The sequence below is a fragment of the Oncorhynchus gorbuscha genome, linkage group LG13 (genome assembly GCF_021184085.1).
Source record: "Oncorhynchus gorbuscha isolate QuinsamMale2020 ecotype Even-year linkage group LG13, OgorEven_v1.0, whole genome shotgun sequence".
Classification (NCBI taxonomy): domain Eukaryota; kingdom Metazoa; phylum Chordata; class Actinopteri; order Salmoniformes; family Salmonidae; genus Oncorhynchus; species Oncorhynchus gorbuscha.
The window spans coordinates 80223007-80235297 of record NC_060185.1 but is presented as its reverse complement, the minus strand read 5'-3'; the positions used below and the strand labels follow the sequence as shown (position 1 = coordinate 80235297).

The following is a 12291-nucleotide window of genomic DNA, read 5'->3' as shown; positions in this document are numbered from 1 at the left end:
GTGACTCAGCAGTCATCATGTTGACTGCAGTCATCATGTTACGGGGCCAGTGACTCAGCAGTCATCATGTTATGGCACGGGGCCAGTGACTCAGCAGTCATCATGTTATGGCACGGGGCCAGTGACTCAGCAGTCATCATGTTATGGCACGGGGCCAGTGACTCAGCAGTCATCATGTTTTGGCACGGGGCCAGTGACTCAGCAGTCATCATGTTTATGACAAGGGGCCAGTAAGTCAGCAGTCATCAGGGGCTAGTGTCTCTGCAATCATCATAATACTCACTTCCTGTTTTTGCGTCTGGGTTAGAGTGATTATTTCCAGCTGAGAATGCTCCTCTCAAATTCGTACTTCCTTTATTTGACTTTATTTACATTGTCTTCTCTGTTAGGCCAATTCTCTTTCAATTCCAGTCAGTCCAGGAAATTCAACCCGTTACCTGAAATCCATTAGTTAAAACCCTCCAATCATCAATTCAAATTAGATTCATCCCCGGAATTGACCCGGCAACTCCATTCCCGTTAGGTTCCATTGGCTGAGATTCCTTCCATGCCTTCCCACATTACACAAGCCCTGATTGGATCACTGCGCCCAAAGTTTAATTTGAAAAGCGTTCAAAGCTCTTTGATACCTAAGACCTGCAGAGGGTTGTTCCACTTAGAAGAGATTGAAGAATTAGAGAGGGAGGGGGGGACATTTCTCACGAGGCTCTGCCTTACATTGTGGATAAGAAACGTTTGGTGCTTTTAATCATGACTGTAATTAGCCAGGTTGGACTCATATCCTCATAACAGCCCGCTGTTTGGATAATAGTGATAATACCTATTATTATGATCATTAATTGGACATTCATCTTAAGGGCTATCGAGTTTCATATCAGGAGTTCTGATATCGTTCTCTTCAGTTAGTGTTAGTATATGGCCCTATTCCACCTGCTGATAAAATATACATTGTATATGTAGCAGCTTCTACAAAGGCAATCCAACAACACTGCTGTGAGTCCCTGGAGAATAATATGAAATGTGTTTTAGGAGGAGTGCAGTCATGTTATAGCTTTCCTGGAGCACGTAGTAGCCTTGGCTGTGTTAGAAAGAAACCTTTGCTTGGAGACAGAGTGCACTGAATGGACTGTTGAATGAAGCAGCCAACACATGCATTTAGAAGATGTACACAATCATGGATGACAAGCCACTTGACTTGGACAACTGCCAATGGCCCACCATTTTAAAAGTCCATTTCATACCATTTATGGCCACGAAGCCCAACTTGTCTCTTATTTCTGGCCATGACTGTAAGGGACTCTCTCTAATGTTGTTTGGGGCTGAATATAACTGTACAGTGCCAGGTGTAAATTCCTGAAAGACTCTACAGTGGTAATACAAGAGCTCATTGTCTATTTTCTGTCTGTGCTATCTTGCTCTCTGTGTCGCTCGCTCTCTGTGTCGCTCGCTCTCTGTGTCGCTCGCTCTCTGTGTCGCTCGCTCTCTGTGTCGCTCGCTCTCTGTGTGTCGCTCGCTCTCTGTGTGTCGCTCGCTCTCTGTGTGTCGCTCTGTCTGTCGCTCGCTCGCTCCCGCTCTCTCTCTGTCGCTCGCTCACTTCCTCTCTCTGTCGCTCATTCTTTCTTCCTGCCTCGCTCGCTCTCTGCCTTGCTCGCTCTCTGCTGCTTTCTCTTTCTGCCCCCCCCCCCCAGCGGTGCGATCTGAGGAGAGGAGGATACTGGAGAGGGCTGGTTGTGTTCAGAGCCTCACAGTGGGCGTGGCCCCCATCGTCGTTGTGATCGCCAGTGTCTGCACATTCACTCTACACATGGCCCTGGGTTTTGACCTCACTGCTGCCCAGGTACACCCCTCCCCTCAGCTCTCACTCACTTTTCAAGAGTCAAGTGACTTCAATATCTACCAGTAGCTTTTGTTGTTTGTTTCAATAGAAAGCTCCCCAGTAGCTTTTAAATATGTGGAATTCCACTAAATGTGAAATTACTTGACCACTTTGTTGCTCCCTTCAGGCCTTTACCGTTGTTGCAGTCTTCAACTCCATGACCTTTGCCCTCAAAGTCACGCCCTTGGCTGTACGAGCATTATCAGAGGGTTCTGTGGCAGTCAACCGATTTCAGGTAAATGAAAGAAAGATGAGATTGTTGTACAAAATTGGGAATGATTGTAGCGTTCAGTCAGGATGGACTGTTGTCAGCATAGCACTTCAAAATAGACATGTTCATTCATTAATCTTCTCCATATATCATACAGTATATCATATGTCAACAGAGACTCTTCTTGATGGAGGACCGAGAGGTTGTGTTGGCCAAAACGGACGACCCGATGAACGCCGTGGAGTTCCGGTACGCCACGTTGGCCTGGGAGAAGGCCAAAGCTCCCGCCAAAGCCACCCCCGTCCCCAAGAAGCAGTGCAAGAGAGGTGGAATGCATCGAGTACTGCGCAAGGAGAAACTAAGCTTGTATATCACAGCAGAAGAGGGTAAGGGAAACAACGAGGCTCCCAACGGACAGAGTCTCCTTACCCACATGGAACAGGAGAGCCCCCAGAGCACCATCTCCTCTACCCAGAGCTCCATCATCCGCCCACCGCTGCACAAAACCCTACATCGCATCGATCTGCGCGTCAAGAAGGTAAACTGCTCGAACAAGCACCATCAATCAGACAGGTGTACTCACCCGTGCACAAAACAACCCTGATTTACATTCATACAAGCCTACACAAATGCTTGTACACATTGACAAATATATGCATGCACGCACACATGCAAACCTGCACATACACACACACACACACACACACACACACACACACACACACACACACACACACACACACACACACACACACACACACACACACACACACACTAAAGCAGTGGTGTTCAAGGTCTGGGGGGGGGACACAGTGGGGTTGGCTATTAATTTATGAAAACAATTGGAACAAAGAAATCAGAGGACAGATTATTGTATTCAAACATTTTTTGAAAATTGTATTTAGTAAATGTATTTTGTATTTAGTAAATTTATTTTTTGGTTTCTTTCATATTGATAAGAGATGAAAATGTAATGACTTGAAGGTTATTTGTTGATGTAAAATATATACAGTTGAAGTCGGAAGTTTACATACATTTAACTCATTTATCAACCACTCCACAAATTTCTTGTTAACAAACTATAGTTTTGGCAAGTCGGTTAGGACATCTACTTTGTGCATGACACAAGTAATTTTTCCAACAATTGTTTACAGATTATTTCACTGTCTCACAATTCCAGTGGGTCAGAAGTTTTACATACACTAAGTTGACTGTGCCTTTAAATAGCTTGGAAAATTCCAGAAAATGATGTCATGGCTTTAGAAGCTTCTGATAGGCTTATTGACATCATTTGAGTCAATTGGAGGTGTACTTGTGGATGTATTTCAAGGCCTACCTTCAAAGTCAGTGCCTCTTTGCTTGACATCATGGGAAAATCAAAAGAAATCAGCCAAGAGCTCAGCAAAAAAAATTCTAGACCTCCACAAATCTGGTTCATCCTTGAAAGCAATTTCCAAATGCCTGAAGGTACCACATTCATCTGTACAAACAATAGTACGCAAGTATAAACACCATGGGACCACGCAGCCGTCATACCGCTTTGGAAGGAGATGCATTCTGTCTCCTAGAAATGAACGTACTTTGGTGCGAAAAGTGCAAATCAGTCCTAGATCAACAGCAAAGGACCTTGTGAAGATGCTGGAGGAAACCGGTACAAAAGTTACTATATCCACAGTAAAACGAGTCCTATGTCGACATAACCTGAAAGGCCGCTCAGCAAGGAAGAAGCCACTGCTCCAAAACCGCCATAAAAAAGCCAGACTATGCTTTGCAACTGCACATGGGGACAAAGATTATACTTTTTGCAGAAATGTCCTCTAGTCTGATGAAACAAAAATAAAACTGTTTGCCTATAATGACCATAGTTATGTTTGGAGGACAAAGGGGGAGGCTTGCAAGCCAAAGAACACCATCTCAACCGTGAAACACGGGGGTGGCAGCATCATGTTGTGGGGGTGCTTTGCTGCAGGAGTGACTGGTTCACTTCACAAACTAGATGGCTTCATGAGGATAGGAAAAGTATGTGGATATATCGAAGCAAAATCTCAAGACATCAGTCAGGAAGTTATAGCTTGGTCGCAAATGGGTCTTCCAAATGGACAATGACCCCAAGCATACTTCCAAAGTTGTGGCAAAATGGCTTAAGGACAACAAAGTCAAGGTATTGGAGTGTCCCACACAAAGCCCTGGCCTCAATCCTATAGAACATTCGTGGGCAGAACTGAAAAAGCGTGTGTGAGCAAGGAGGCCTACAAGCCTGACTCAGTTACACCAGCTCTGTCAGGCGGAATGGGCCAAAATTCACCCAACTAATTGTGGAAGCTTGTGGAAGGTGACAATTAGTATTTGGCAACGCTACCAAATACTAATTGAGTTTACATAAACTTCTGACCCACTGGAAATATTAATGGAAGAAATTAAAGCTGAAATAAATCATTTTATCTACTATTATTCTGACATTATTTCACATTCTTAAAATAAAGTGGTAATCCTAACTGACCGAAGACAGGGAATTTTTGCTCTGATTCAATGTCCTTAATTGTGAAAAACTGAGTTTAAATGTATTTGGCTAAGGTGCATGTAAACTTCCCACTTCAACTGTATACAGTACAAGTAAAGTTTTTCTTTCTTATTTGTACTATTTTCTACATTGTAGAATAACAACGAAGACATCAAAACTATTAAATAACACACATGGAATCGTGTAGTAACCAGAAAATTGATAAACAAAATATATTTCAGCTTCTTCAAAGTCGCCACCCTTTGCCTTGATGACAGCTTTGCACACTCTTTGCATTTTCTCAACCAGCTTCACCTGGAATGGTTTTCCAACAGTCTTGAAGGAGTTCTCACATATGCTGAGCACTTGTTGGTGGCTTTTCTTTCACTTTGCGGTCCAACTCATCCCAAACCATCTCAATTGGGTTGAGGTTGGGTAATTGTGGAGGCCAGGTCATCTGATGCAGCACTCCATCACTCTCCTTCTTGGTCAAATAGCCTTTACACAGCCTGGAGGTGTGTTGGGTCATTGTCCTGTTGATAAACAAATGATAGTACCACTAAGCGCGGACCAGATGGAATGGTGTATCACTGCAGAATGCTGTGGTAGTCATGCTGGTTAAGTTTGCCTTGAATTCTAAATTAATCACAGACCGCGTCACCAGCAAAGCACCCCCACTGCATCACACCTCCTCCATGCTTCCCGGTGGGAACCACACATGTGGAGATCATCCATTCACCTTCTCTGCGTTTCACAAAGTCATGGCGGTTGGAACCAAAAATCTCAAATTAGGACTAATATAACCAAAGGACATATTTCCACCGGTCTAATGTCCATTGCTCGTGTTTCTTGGCCCAAGCAAGTCTCTTCTTCTTGTTGGTGTCCTTTTTAGTGGTGGTTTCTTTGCAGCAATTTGACCATGAAGGCAGCGGAGGTAACTCTGGGTCTTCCTTTTCTGAGGCGGTCCTCGTGAGAGCCAGTTTCATTATAGTGCTTGATGTTTTTACCGAATGCACTTGAAGAATCTTTCAAAGTTGTTGAATTTTTCCGGATTGACTGACCTTCATGTCTTAAAGTAATGATGGACTGTCGTTTCTCTTTGCTTATTTGAGCTGTTCTTGCCGTAATATGGAGTTGGTCTTTTACCAAATAGGGCTATCTTCTGTATACCACTCCTACCATGTCAGCACACTACTGATTTAAGAAGGAACTCAAACGCATTAAGAAAGAACAAAAATCCCACAAATTTACTTTTAACAAAGCACACCTGTTAATTGAAATGCATTCCAGGTGACTACCTCATGAAGCTGGTTGAGAGAATGCCAAGAGCTACTTTAAAGAATCTGAAATATATTTGTATTTAGTTTAACACTTTTTTTGGTTACTACATGATTCCATATGTGTTATTTCATAGTTTTGATGTCTTTATTATTCTACAATGTAGAAAATAGTGAAAAATAAAGAAAACATTGAATGTGTTGGTGTGTCAATCTTTGATTGCTACTGTATATATTTTTTATTCCATCTGAGAATTTAATATTTTAGCTTTTGCGGCAGCAGCTTCTCTTCCTGGGGTCCACAAAATGTACAGATTTTTAAGGTTGTGTCATTTGGGGTGGGGTTGCTAGAAATTTGTGCCCCAAAAAATGGTGTCATCTGAAATTCTGGTGGAAAAAATTGGGTCCCTGCTAAGAAAGTTTGAATACCACTGCTCTAAAGCATTGAGTCACCGGCACTGGACAGATAAATGGATGTAGCATGCCGGCACATTCGATTATAGTAGCACAACTCATAAAGAGAACGACTGAAAGAGTAGACAATTGGAGGGAGTCAGCAACTTCTTTCCTTTTGAAATGGACTGAGTGTTTCAATTTCAAATCCATACCAATACTCCCTGGTATCCTTCTGATCTGCAGGGGGCGTTGGTAGGAATATGTGGAGCTGTGGGGAGCGGAAAGAGCTCTCTGCTGTCTGCTCTGCTGGGACAGGTGAGGTTCTTTATCATTGGCCTTCAAATACTGGGGGATTCCCCCACAAACCAGACTGGAAAGCATTTGAGGTGCGTTTGATTAAGCTTGATTTTTGCACTTTTGGGACTGTTCCGTTGTACCAGGCAATCAAACGCAGTTCAAGTATTTTCCCTCTCATGAAAGCCCAGGTCAGCTTTACGTCTAGTATGTTTTAACATGAGTCTTATCTCTGGTGTTCAACAGATGACCCTGCTGGAGGGCAACGTGGCAGCCAGTGGCGGCTTTGCCTATGTGGCTCAACAGGCCTGGATCCTCAATGACTCACTGAGAGAGAACATCCTGTTCGGAAAAGAATACGACGAAGACAGGTAAAGATTGATTGATTTGTGTTTATGACTTCTTGAGTCATTTATTATGGAACAGTACACAATGAAAGCAACAACGCAGACCATTTAGAGGTGTCTTAGTGCTGGATTTAGGTAGACGGCTCATTTTCATCTGTAGTCTATGACCAGTCACGTTTGGATGTCATAGTTTCATAGTTTCACATTCAGAAGGGCCAAAGGCTCATTTCTAACTCATGGTTTACTCATTTCTCTGGACCATGACTGCGTTTCCCTCTCATGTTAAGTCATGTCCTTGGCTGTGTTTCCTTATTAGGTATAATGCTGTGGTCTCTGCCTGCTGCCTGATTCCTGATCTGACAGAGCTGCCCTATGGGGATATGACTGAGGTATGTATCAGACCACTATTACATCTCTCTGCTGGAGATGCTCTCAATATGAACTCTGGCCATTCTGGACAATACATTTGCCTTACACTTTCTGCTACTTTGGTATAGTGTATTTACCATGTAACAGGCTAGTAAGTAGTACATGCATTTATAGATGTGGTGTTTTGTGAGAGAACACGATAAAGTGTTATGTAAGTACATGTCTGGTCTGTTGCTGCCTCTGTGTGAAGCCTATCAATCAGAAATGATCCTTGATACATTTTGTCAACATTGTCCCAATGTTTTCACTCCAGATAGGTGAGAGGGGTGCCAACCTGAGTGGCGGGCAGCGCCAGCGGGTGAGCCTGGCACGTGCCCTGTATAGCGAGCGGCCCATCCTGCTCCTGGACGACCCTCTCAGTGCCGTGGACGCCCACGTGGGCTCTCATCTCTTCCACAATGCCATCCGCACGGAGTCCAAGGACAAGACCACCATCTTTGTCACACACCAGCTGCAGGTAAGAGGAGCTTCTGATTATCTGAATGATCAATTCAAATTGTATTTATGTGAGAAACAGAAGAATTTGCAGCAAATAAGTGACTTGTGTACTATGGCCAAATTATAGGAAATGGCATTCATTATCTGAAATGGCTTTCTTAACTACTCTTGTATATCTTTGGGACGCCTAATCTGAAAGGAAATGAGACCCTATGTAGACCACCTAGGTCGGTGATTATAGTGCCACTTGAGTTTTCACACAAGTCTCCCATTGACATTAATGCATAAAAGCTAAGTTAAGAGTGTGACTCTCAAGAATTTGTCCCTAAATGAGAAGGCTGAGGAAAGGGAGCCATATAGAAATAGGAGAATCACAGATCTCACTGGTGTTGACCCTCTCTCAGTACCTGGCAGAGTGTGACCACGTGATTCTGATGAAGGACGGGCAGATTGCCGAGCATGGCACCCACTCCCAGCTTATGGGCAGAGACCGTGACTACGCCGCTCTCGTCAACAGCGTACAGCAGGAGGTAATGCCAACCACGGAGCGCATGTCCAGCTCTAGCCTGATCACAGATCTGTTGCCTTTCATTGTCATGCATTGACATGAGCTGGCAAGACGGCATAAACTAACCTGGGACCAGGCTAGCCCAGCTCTCCTCTATGTAAAAACACCTTTTTCATCCCTCTTTACACAACACTATCGTACGTCACATCCTGCGTAATTCATGAGGCAGGAGAAGCCAAGTGGGTGGCTGGGAAATGTTAATGCATACAGGGCCTTTCATTATTTAGGTCGGCGTTGATTTATCGGTGTCACACTGCTAAAGACCCTGTCACCAATATCTCTGTTTAAATGACTTACTGGCAGTGTTATGACTTGGCCGATTGTCTTATGCTGTAGGTCTCTTTGGCTTGCTCTCCTAGAACCTGGTGAAAAAGAACCGGGTGAAAACAAACCTGAAGAAAGAGGGAGATGAAAAGGTTGAGACCACCGGGAATTTCGCCAAAGTTGCCAGACCGCCGGTGGAGAAAGGGAAAGGAGGTGAGACTTGACTGCGCCAAATAGAATGTGTTAATGTGTTCCCTTTAAAGCGTTTGGCTTGAAATGAGGAAATTACTCACAGGTTTCTTCCTTCCTCTCTCTTCCTTCCTCTTCCTTCATTCCTTTCTTCCTCTTCTTTCCTTCCTTCCCTTTCTAATTCTCTTCTTTCCTTACTTCCCTTTCTAATTCTCTTCTTTCCTTACTTCCCTTTCTAATTCTCTTCTTTCCTTACTTCCCTTTCTAATTCTCTTCTTTCCTTACTTCTTTCCTTCCCTTCACTTTCCAGACCAGCTCATGAAAGCGGAGGAGAAGGGCTCTGGTGCCGTGGCCTGGGATGTGTACAAGGCCTACATCAATGCGGCTGGAGGCCCTTATGCCTTCATCATCAACGTCATCCTCTTCCTCTTCACCACTGGCAGCATCGCCTTCAGTAACTGGTGGCTGAGCTACTGGATCCGCCAGCGCAGTGGGGTGAGTTTTGATTTTCTGATGGCCTTACACACGGACATATAACTAGGATCAGATTACCCGACCTACAATACTTAGAATTATTAGAATTTAAAGAAATATCTGATGCTGTGTTAGTGGGATAGGACAACTTCTGCCTACTCTGAGGGATGTCTATACTGTAGCAGGCTGTCTCCCACAAGTAAAACGACTTCTGTGCATCACTGAGTTGTAGTGGGGAAAGTGCGAGCATTAATCTCAGCACGTGTAATTAAAAAAGTACCGGTGTCTCTGTAAACGTAATTAAAACAAGAGACGAGCCGGCAAAAAGCAGATGTGCTGCAAAGCTGTCATCCGTGTCTGATTGAAGGATGTGTTTGGAATAGCGACATTACCCAAATGGCTGCTTCTTTCATGTCTTCTGTCTCAGCTGGCTTTGTTTCATTTATTTCCTTCATTGGATAGAAATGCCTTGTGTGTATCCCTCCATCTGCCCTCAGAATACATCATTAATCCTGGAGAACGAAACCAATGAAACATTGGCGGGGTTGGCAAGCGACAGCATGAGGCTCAACCCTCACGTTCACTACTACTCAAGAGTTTATGTGTTGTCCATGGGGGCCGCTCTCTTCCTGAAGACAATGAGGGGGCTAGTGTTCGTCAAGGTAAGCATCTTGCTCAAATGCCTTTCAGAGTGGTTCTTGTGGATTGTTCTCTCGTCTTGAAATGTCAGGACCATTCATTGATGCACTCTAAGGCCTGTCAAAGGAGAGCGCATCACTGACCGATTCACTCCAGGGTACTTCTTTTAACAAGGGCCCATAGGATACCATTCTGGACGTAACCATAGTCTCCATAAGTCAGGTTTTCATTGATTTACGCTCAGGCCCTTTTCAAAGGAAAGAAGTGCAAAGTTGTTGTGGTACAACCTTGACTCTCTCTATTTGTCTTTAAGACGTTTTCATGAGTTGCACTACTATAATTGAAAGTGCCTGCAGACTAAATCCATTTCTGTCCAGTGCCGTGACACGCTGCTTTAATGGCTGTGTGTGTGTGTGTGTGTGTGTGTGTGTGTGTGTGTGTGTGTGTGTGTGTGTGTGTGTGTGTGTGTGTGTGTGTGTGTGTGTGTGTGTGTGTGTGTGTGTGTGTGTGTGTGTGTGTGTGTGTGTGTGTGTGTGTGTGTGTGCGTGCGTGTGCCGCTGTGTGTCCCTGTCCCTTTGGATATGTCCCCTGTGTTTGTTAAACCTTCCTGACAGCCCATTACAGAGGTTATGTCCTCACATAATTGTGTGACACAAACTTTTCCCGAAGATGGCTAATCTTCTTTTTTTTTAGGCTTAGCTGTAACGTGAATGTGGGAGTGTTGCATATTCTATTAATAGATTGAATGTGTTCTCTCCTGCCAAAAGTCATTTCTGCCAGATGTTTCTCACTGCGTTAACCTAGACATGGGTTCATAACCTTTGTGTCAGCCTGCCAGACATTCATTTATGTCTGAGGATTTGACAGTTTGCATGACCCGAGAAACTTTCCACTTGCTCTTAACAGCACAGTGACTACTAATAGGGACACATCATTAGCAACATGTCATATGAGCGTTAGCTAGTATGTGTTCATAGCTGTGAATGCTGACAACAATTCTCTAATGTTAACTCCTACTTGCATTTGTTGCGCCTGGGTGTTGAGCCTTCCCGAGTCCCAACAACCCATCTGTTTACCAGTGTTGTGTCTGGCTCCGTGTTGAAACACCACTGTGTTTGTCTGACAGTGCACTGTTCGGGCTGCCTCGGTACTCCACGACAAGCTGTTCCACCGCCTCCTCCTGAGCCCCATGCGCTTTTTTGACACAACACCTTTGGGCCGCATCCTCACCCGCTTCTCCCGAGACATGGACGAGGGTGAGATGTCTTGCCTTGACTTCATACTCCGAGCCTTGAGGTGCCCATACCACCCAGACAACAGTGTGATCTGACAGTTTTTTGTTTTCTCTCTCCCTCTGTGTCCTCTCTTTCTTTCGGTCTCCTTTTCTCTCTCTCTCTCTAACCATCCACAGTGGACGTCCGTCTGGCCATGCAGGCTGAGATGCTTCTCCAGAACATGACCCTGGTGCTCTTCTGCCTGGTCATGGTGGGCATCGTATTCCCCTGGTTCCTGATCTCCCTCCTGCCCCTGGGAGCCTTCCTCCTCATTGTCAACCGCGTCTCCAGGTCAGGCTACAACCAATCGATTTATACGTGTATGCTCATGCGTGCTTTGATTTAAAGAAGATAAGTGTAGAGATGGATTAGGGTTCCCTAGGTCTTTGGGTAATTTATTATTCAGCGTGACGCATCTTAACCAGTTTCCTCATTAAAAGCAAGCTCAAAAGGCACCCCATTCCCCATATAGGGCACTACTTTTTACCAAGGCCCGCACAATGTAGGGAATAAAGTGCTCTTTGGGACGGGTCCCATTTATTGATGTGGTGTACTTTGCCAGCTGGCATCTTGAGGTGAAAGTACAAACTGCATAAACATGTTTGTGTAGGTAGTCTCAGAATAAGGAGTGTCATGTTCTTTAATCCCCTGCCCTCTTCTCCTCCATCCCCCCTCCCGCCGGGGATGATTCATGAGCAGACTTGTTATTCACATGTGCAGCCTATCTATGGACCTAAAAGTAGAACTCCACCCCACCTTTGTCAATAAAACCCTCTCTCTCACACTTCCCTGCTGACTCAGTTAAGTGTTGTGGTAGTGTGGGTCTGTGGCTCATAAATCACACATCATTCATCATTCATGATTCTAGTGGAGCCAAGGAATGGCCTGCGCTGTGCCAGAAATGGTTGTCCTGTCCTGGGCAGAATTACACTCTGACTCCCCTGTGTCCTCTCATGATACACTGCTCAAAAAAATAAAGGGAACACTAAAATAACACATCCTAGATCTGAATGAATGAAATATTCTTATTAAATACTTTTTTCTTTGCATAGTTGAATGTGCTGACAACAAAATCACACAAAAATTATCAATGGAAATCAAATGTATCAACCCAT

General features: G+C 44.3%; 1 protein-coding gene across 1 annotated transcript in view; it reads left to right on the top strand.

The window, feature by feature from the left end:
• wu:fb13g09 (ATP-binding cassette sub-family C member 5) overlaps nucleotides 1–12291 on the top strand; it is a 53835-nt gene that overhangs the window by 18853 nt on the left and 22691 nt on the right. The window contains exons 8-20 of the mRNA XM_046295893.1: nucleotides 1689–1837; nucleotides 2004–2111; nucleotides 2263–2625; nucleotides 6504–6575; nucleotides 6801–6925; nucleotides 7218–7290; nucleotides 7584–7787; nucleotides 8173–8298; nucleotides 8696–8813; nucleotides 9100–9284; nucleotides 9761–9925; nucleotides 11029–11158; nucleotides 11314–11467. Of these exons, the coding sequence (XP_046151849.1) occupies nucleotides 1689–1837; nucleotides 2004–2111; nucleotides 2263–2625; nucleotides 6504–6575; nucleotides 6801–6925; nucleotides 7218–7290; nucleotides 7584–7787; nucleotides 8173–8298; nucleotides 8696–8813; nucleotides 9100–9284; nucleotides 9761–9925; nucleotides 11029–11158; nucleotides 11314–11467 (1972 nt within the window). The remainder of the gene's footprint in view (nucleotides 1–1688; nucleotides 1838–2003; nucleotides 2112–2262; nucleotides 2626–6503; nucleotides 6576–6800; nucleotides 6926–7217; nucleotides 7291–7583; nucleotides 7788–8172; nucleotides 8299–8695; nucleotides 8814–9099; nucleotides 9285–9760; nucleotides 9926–11028; nucleotides 11159–11313; nucleotides 11468–12291) is intronic.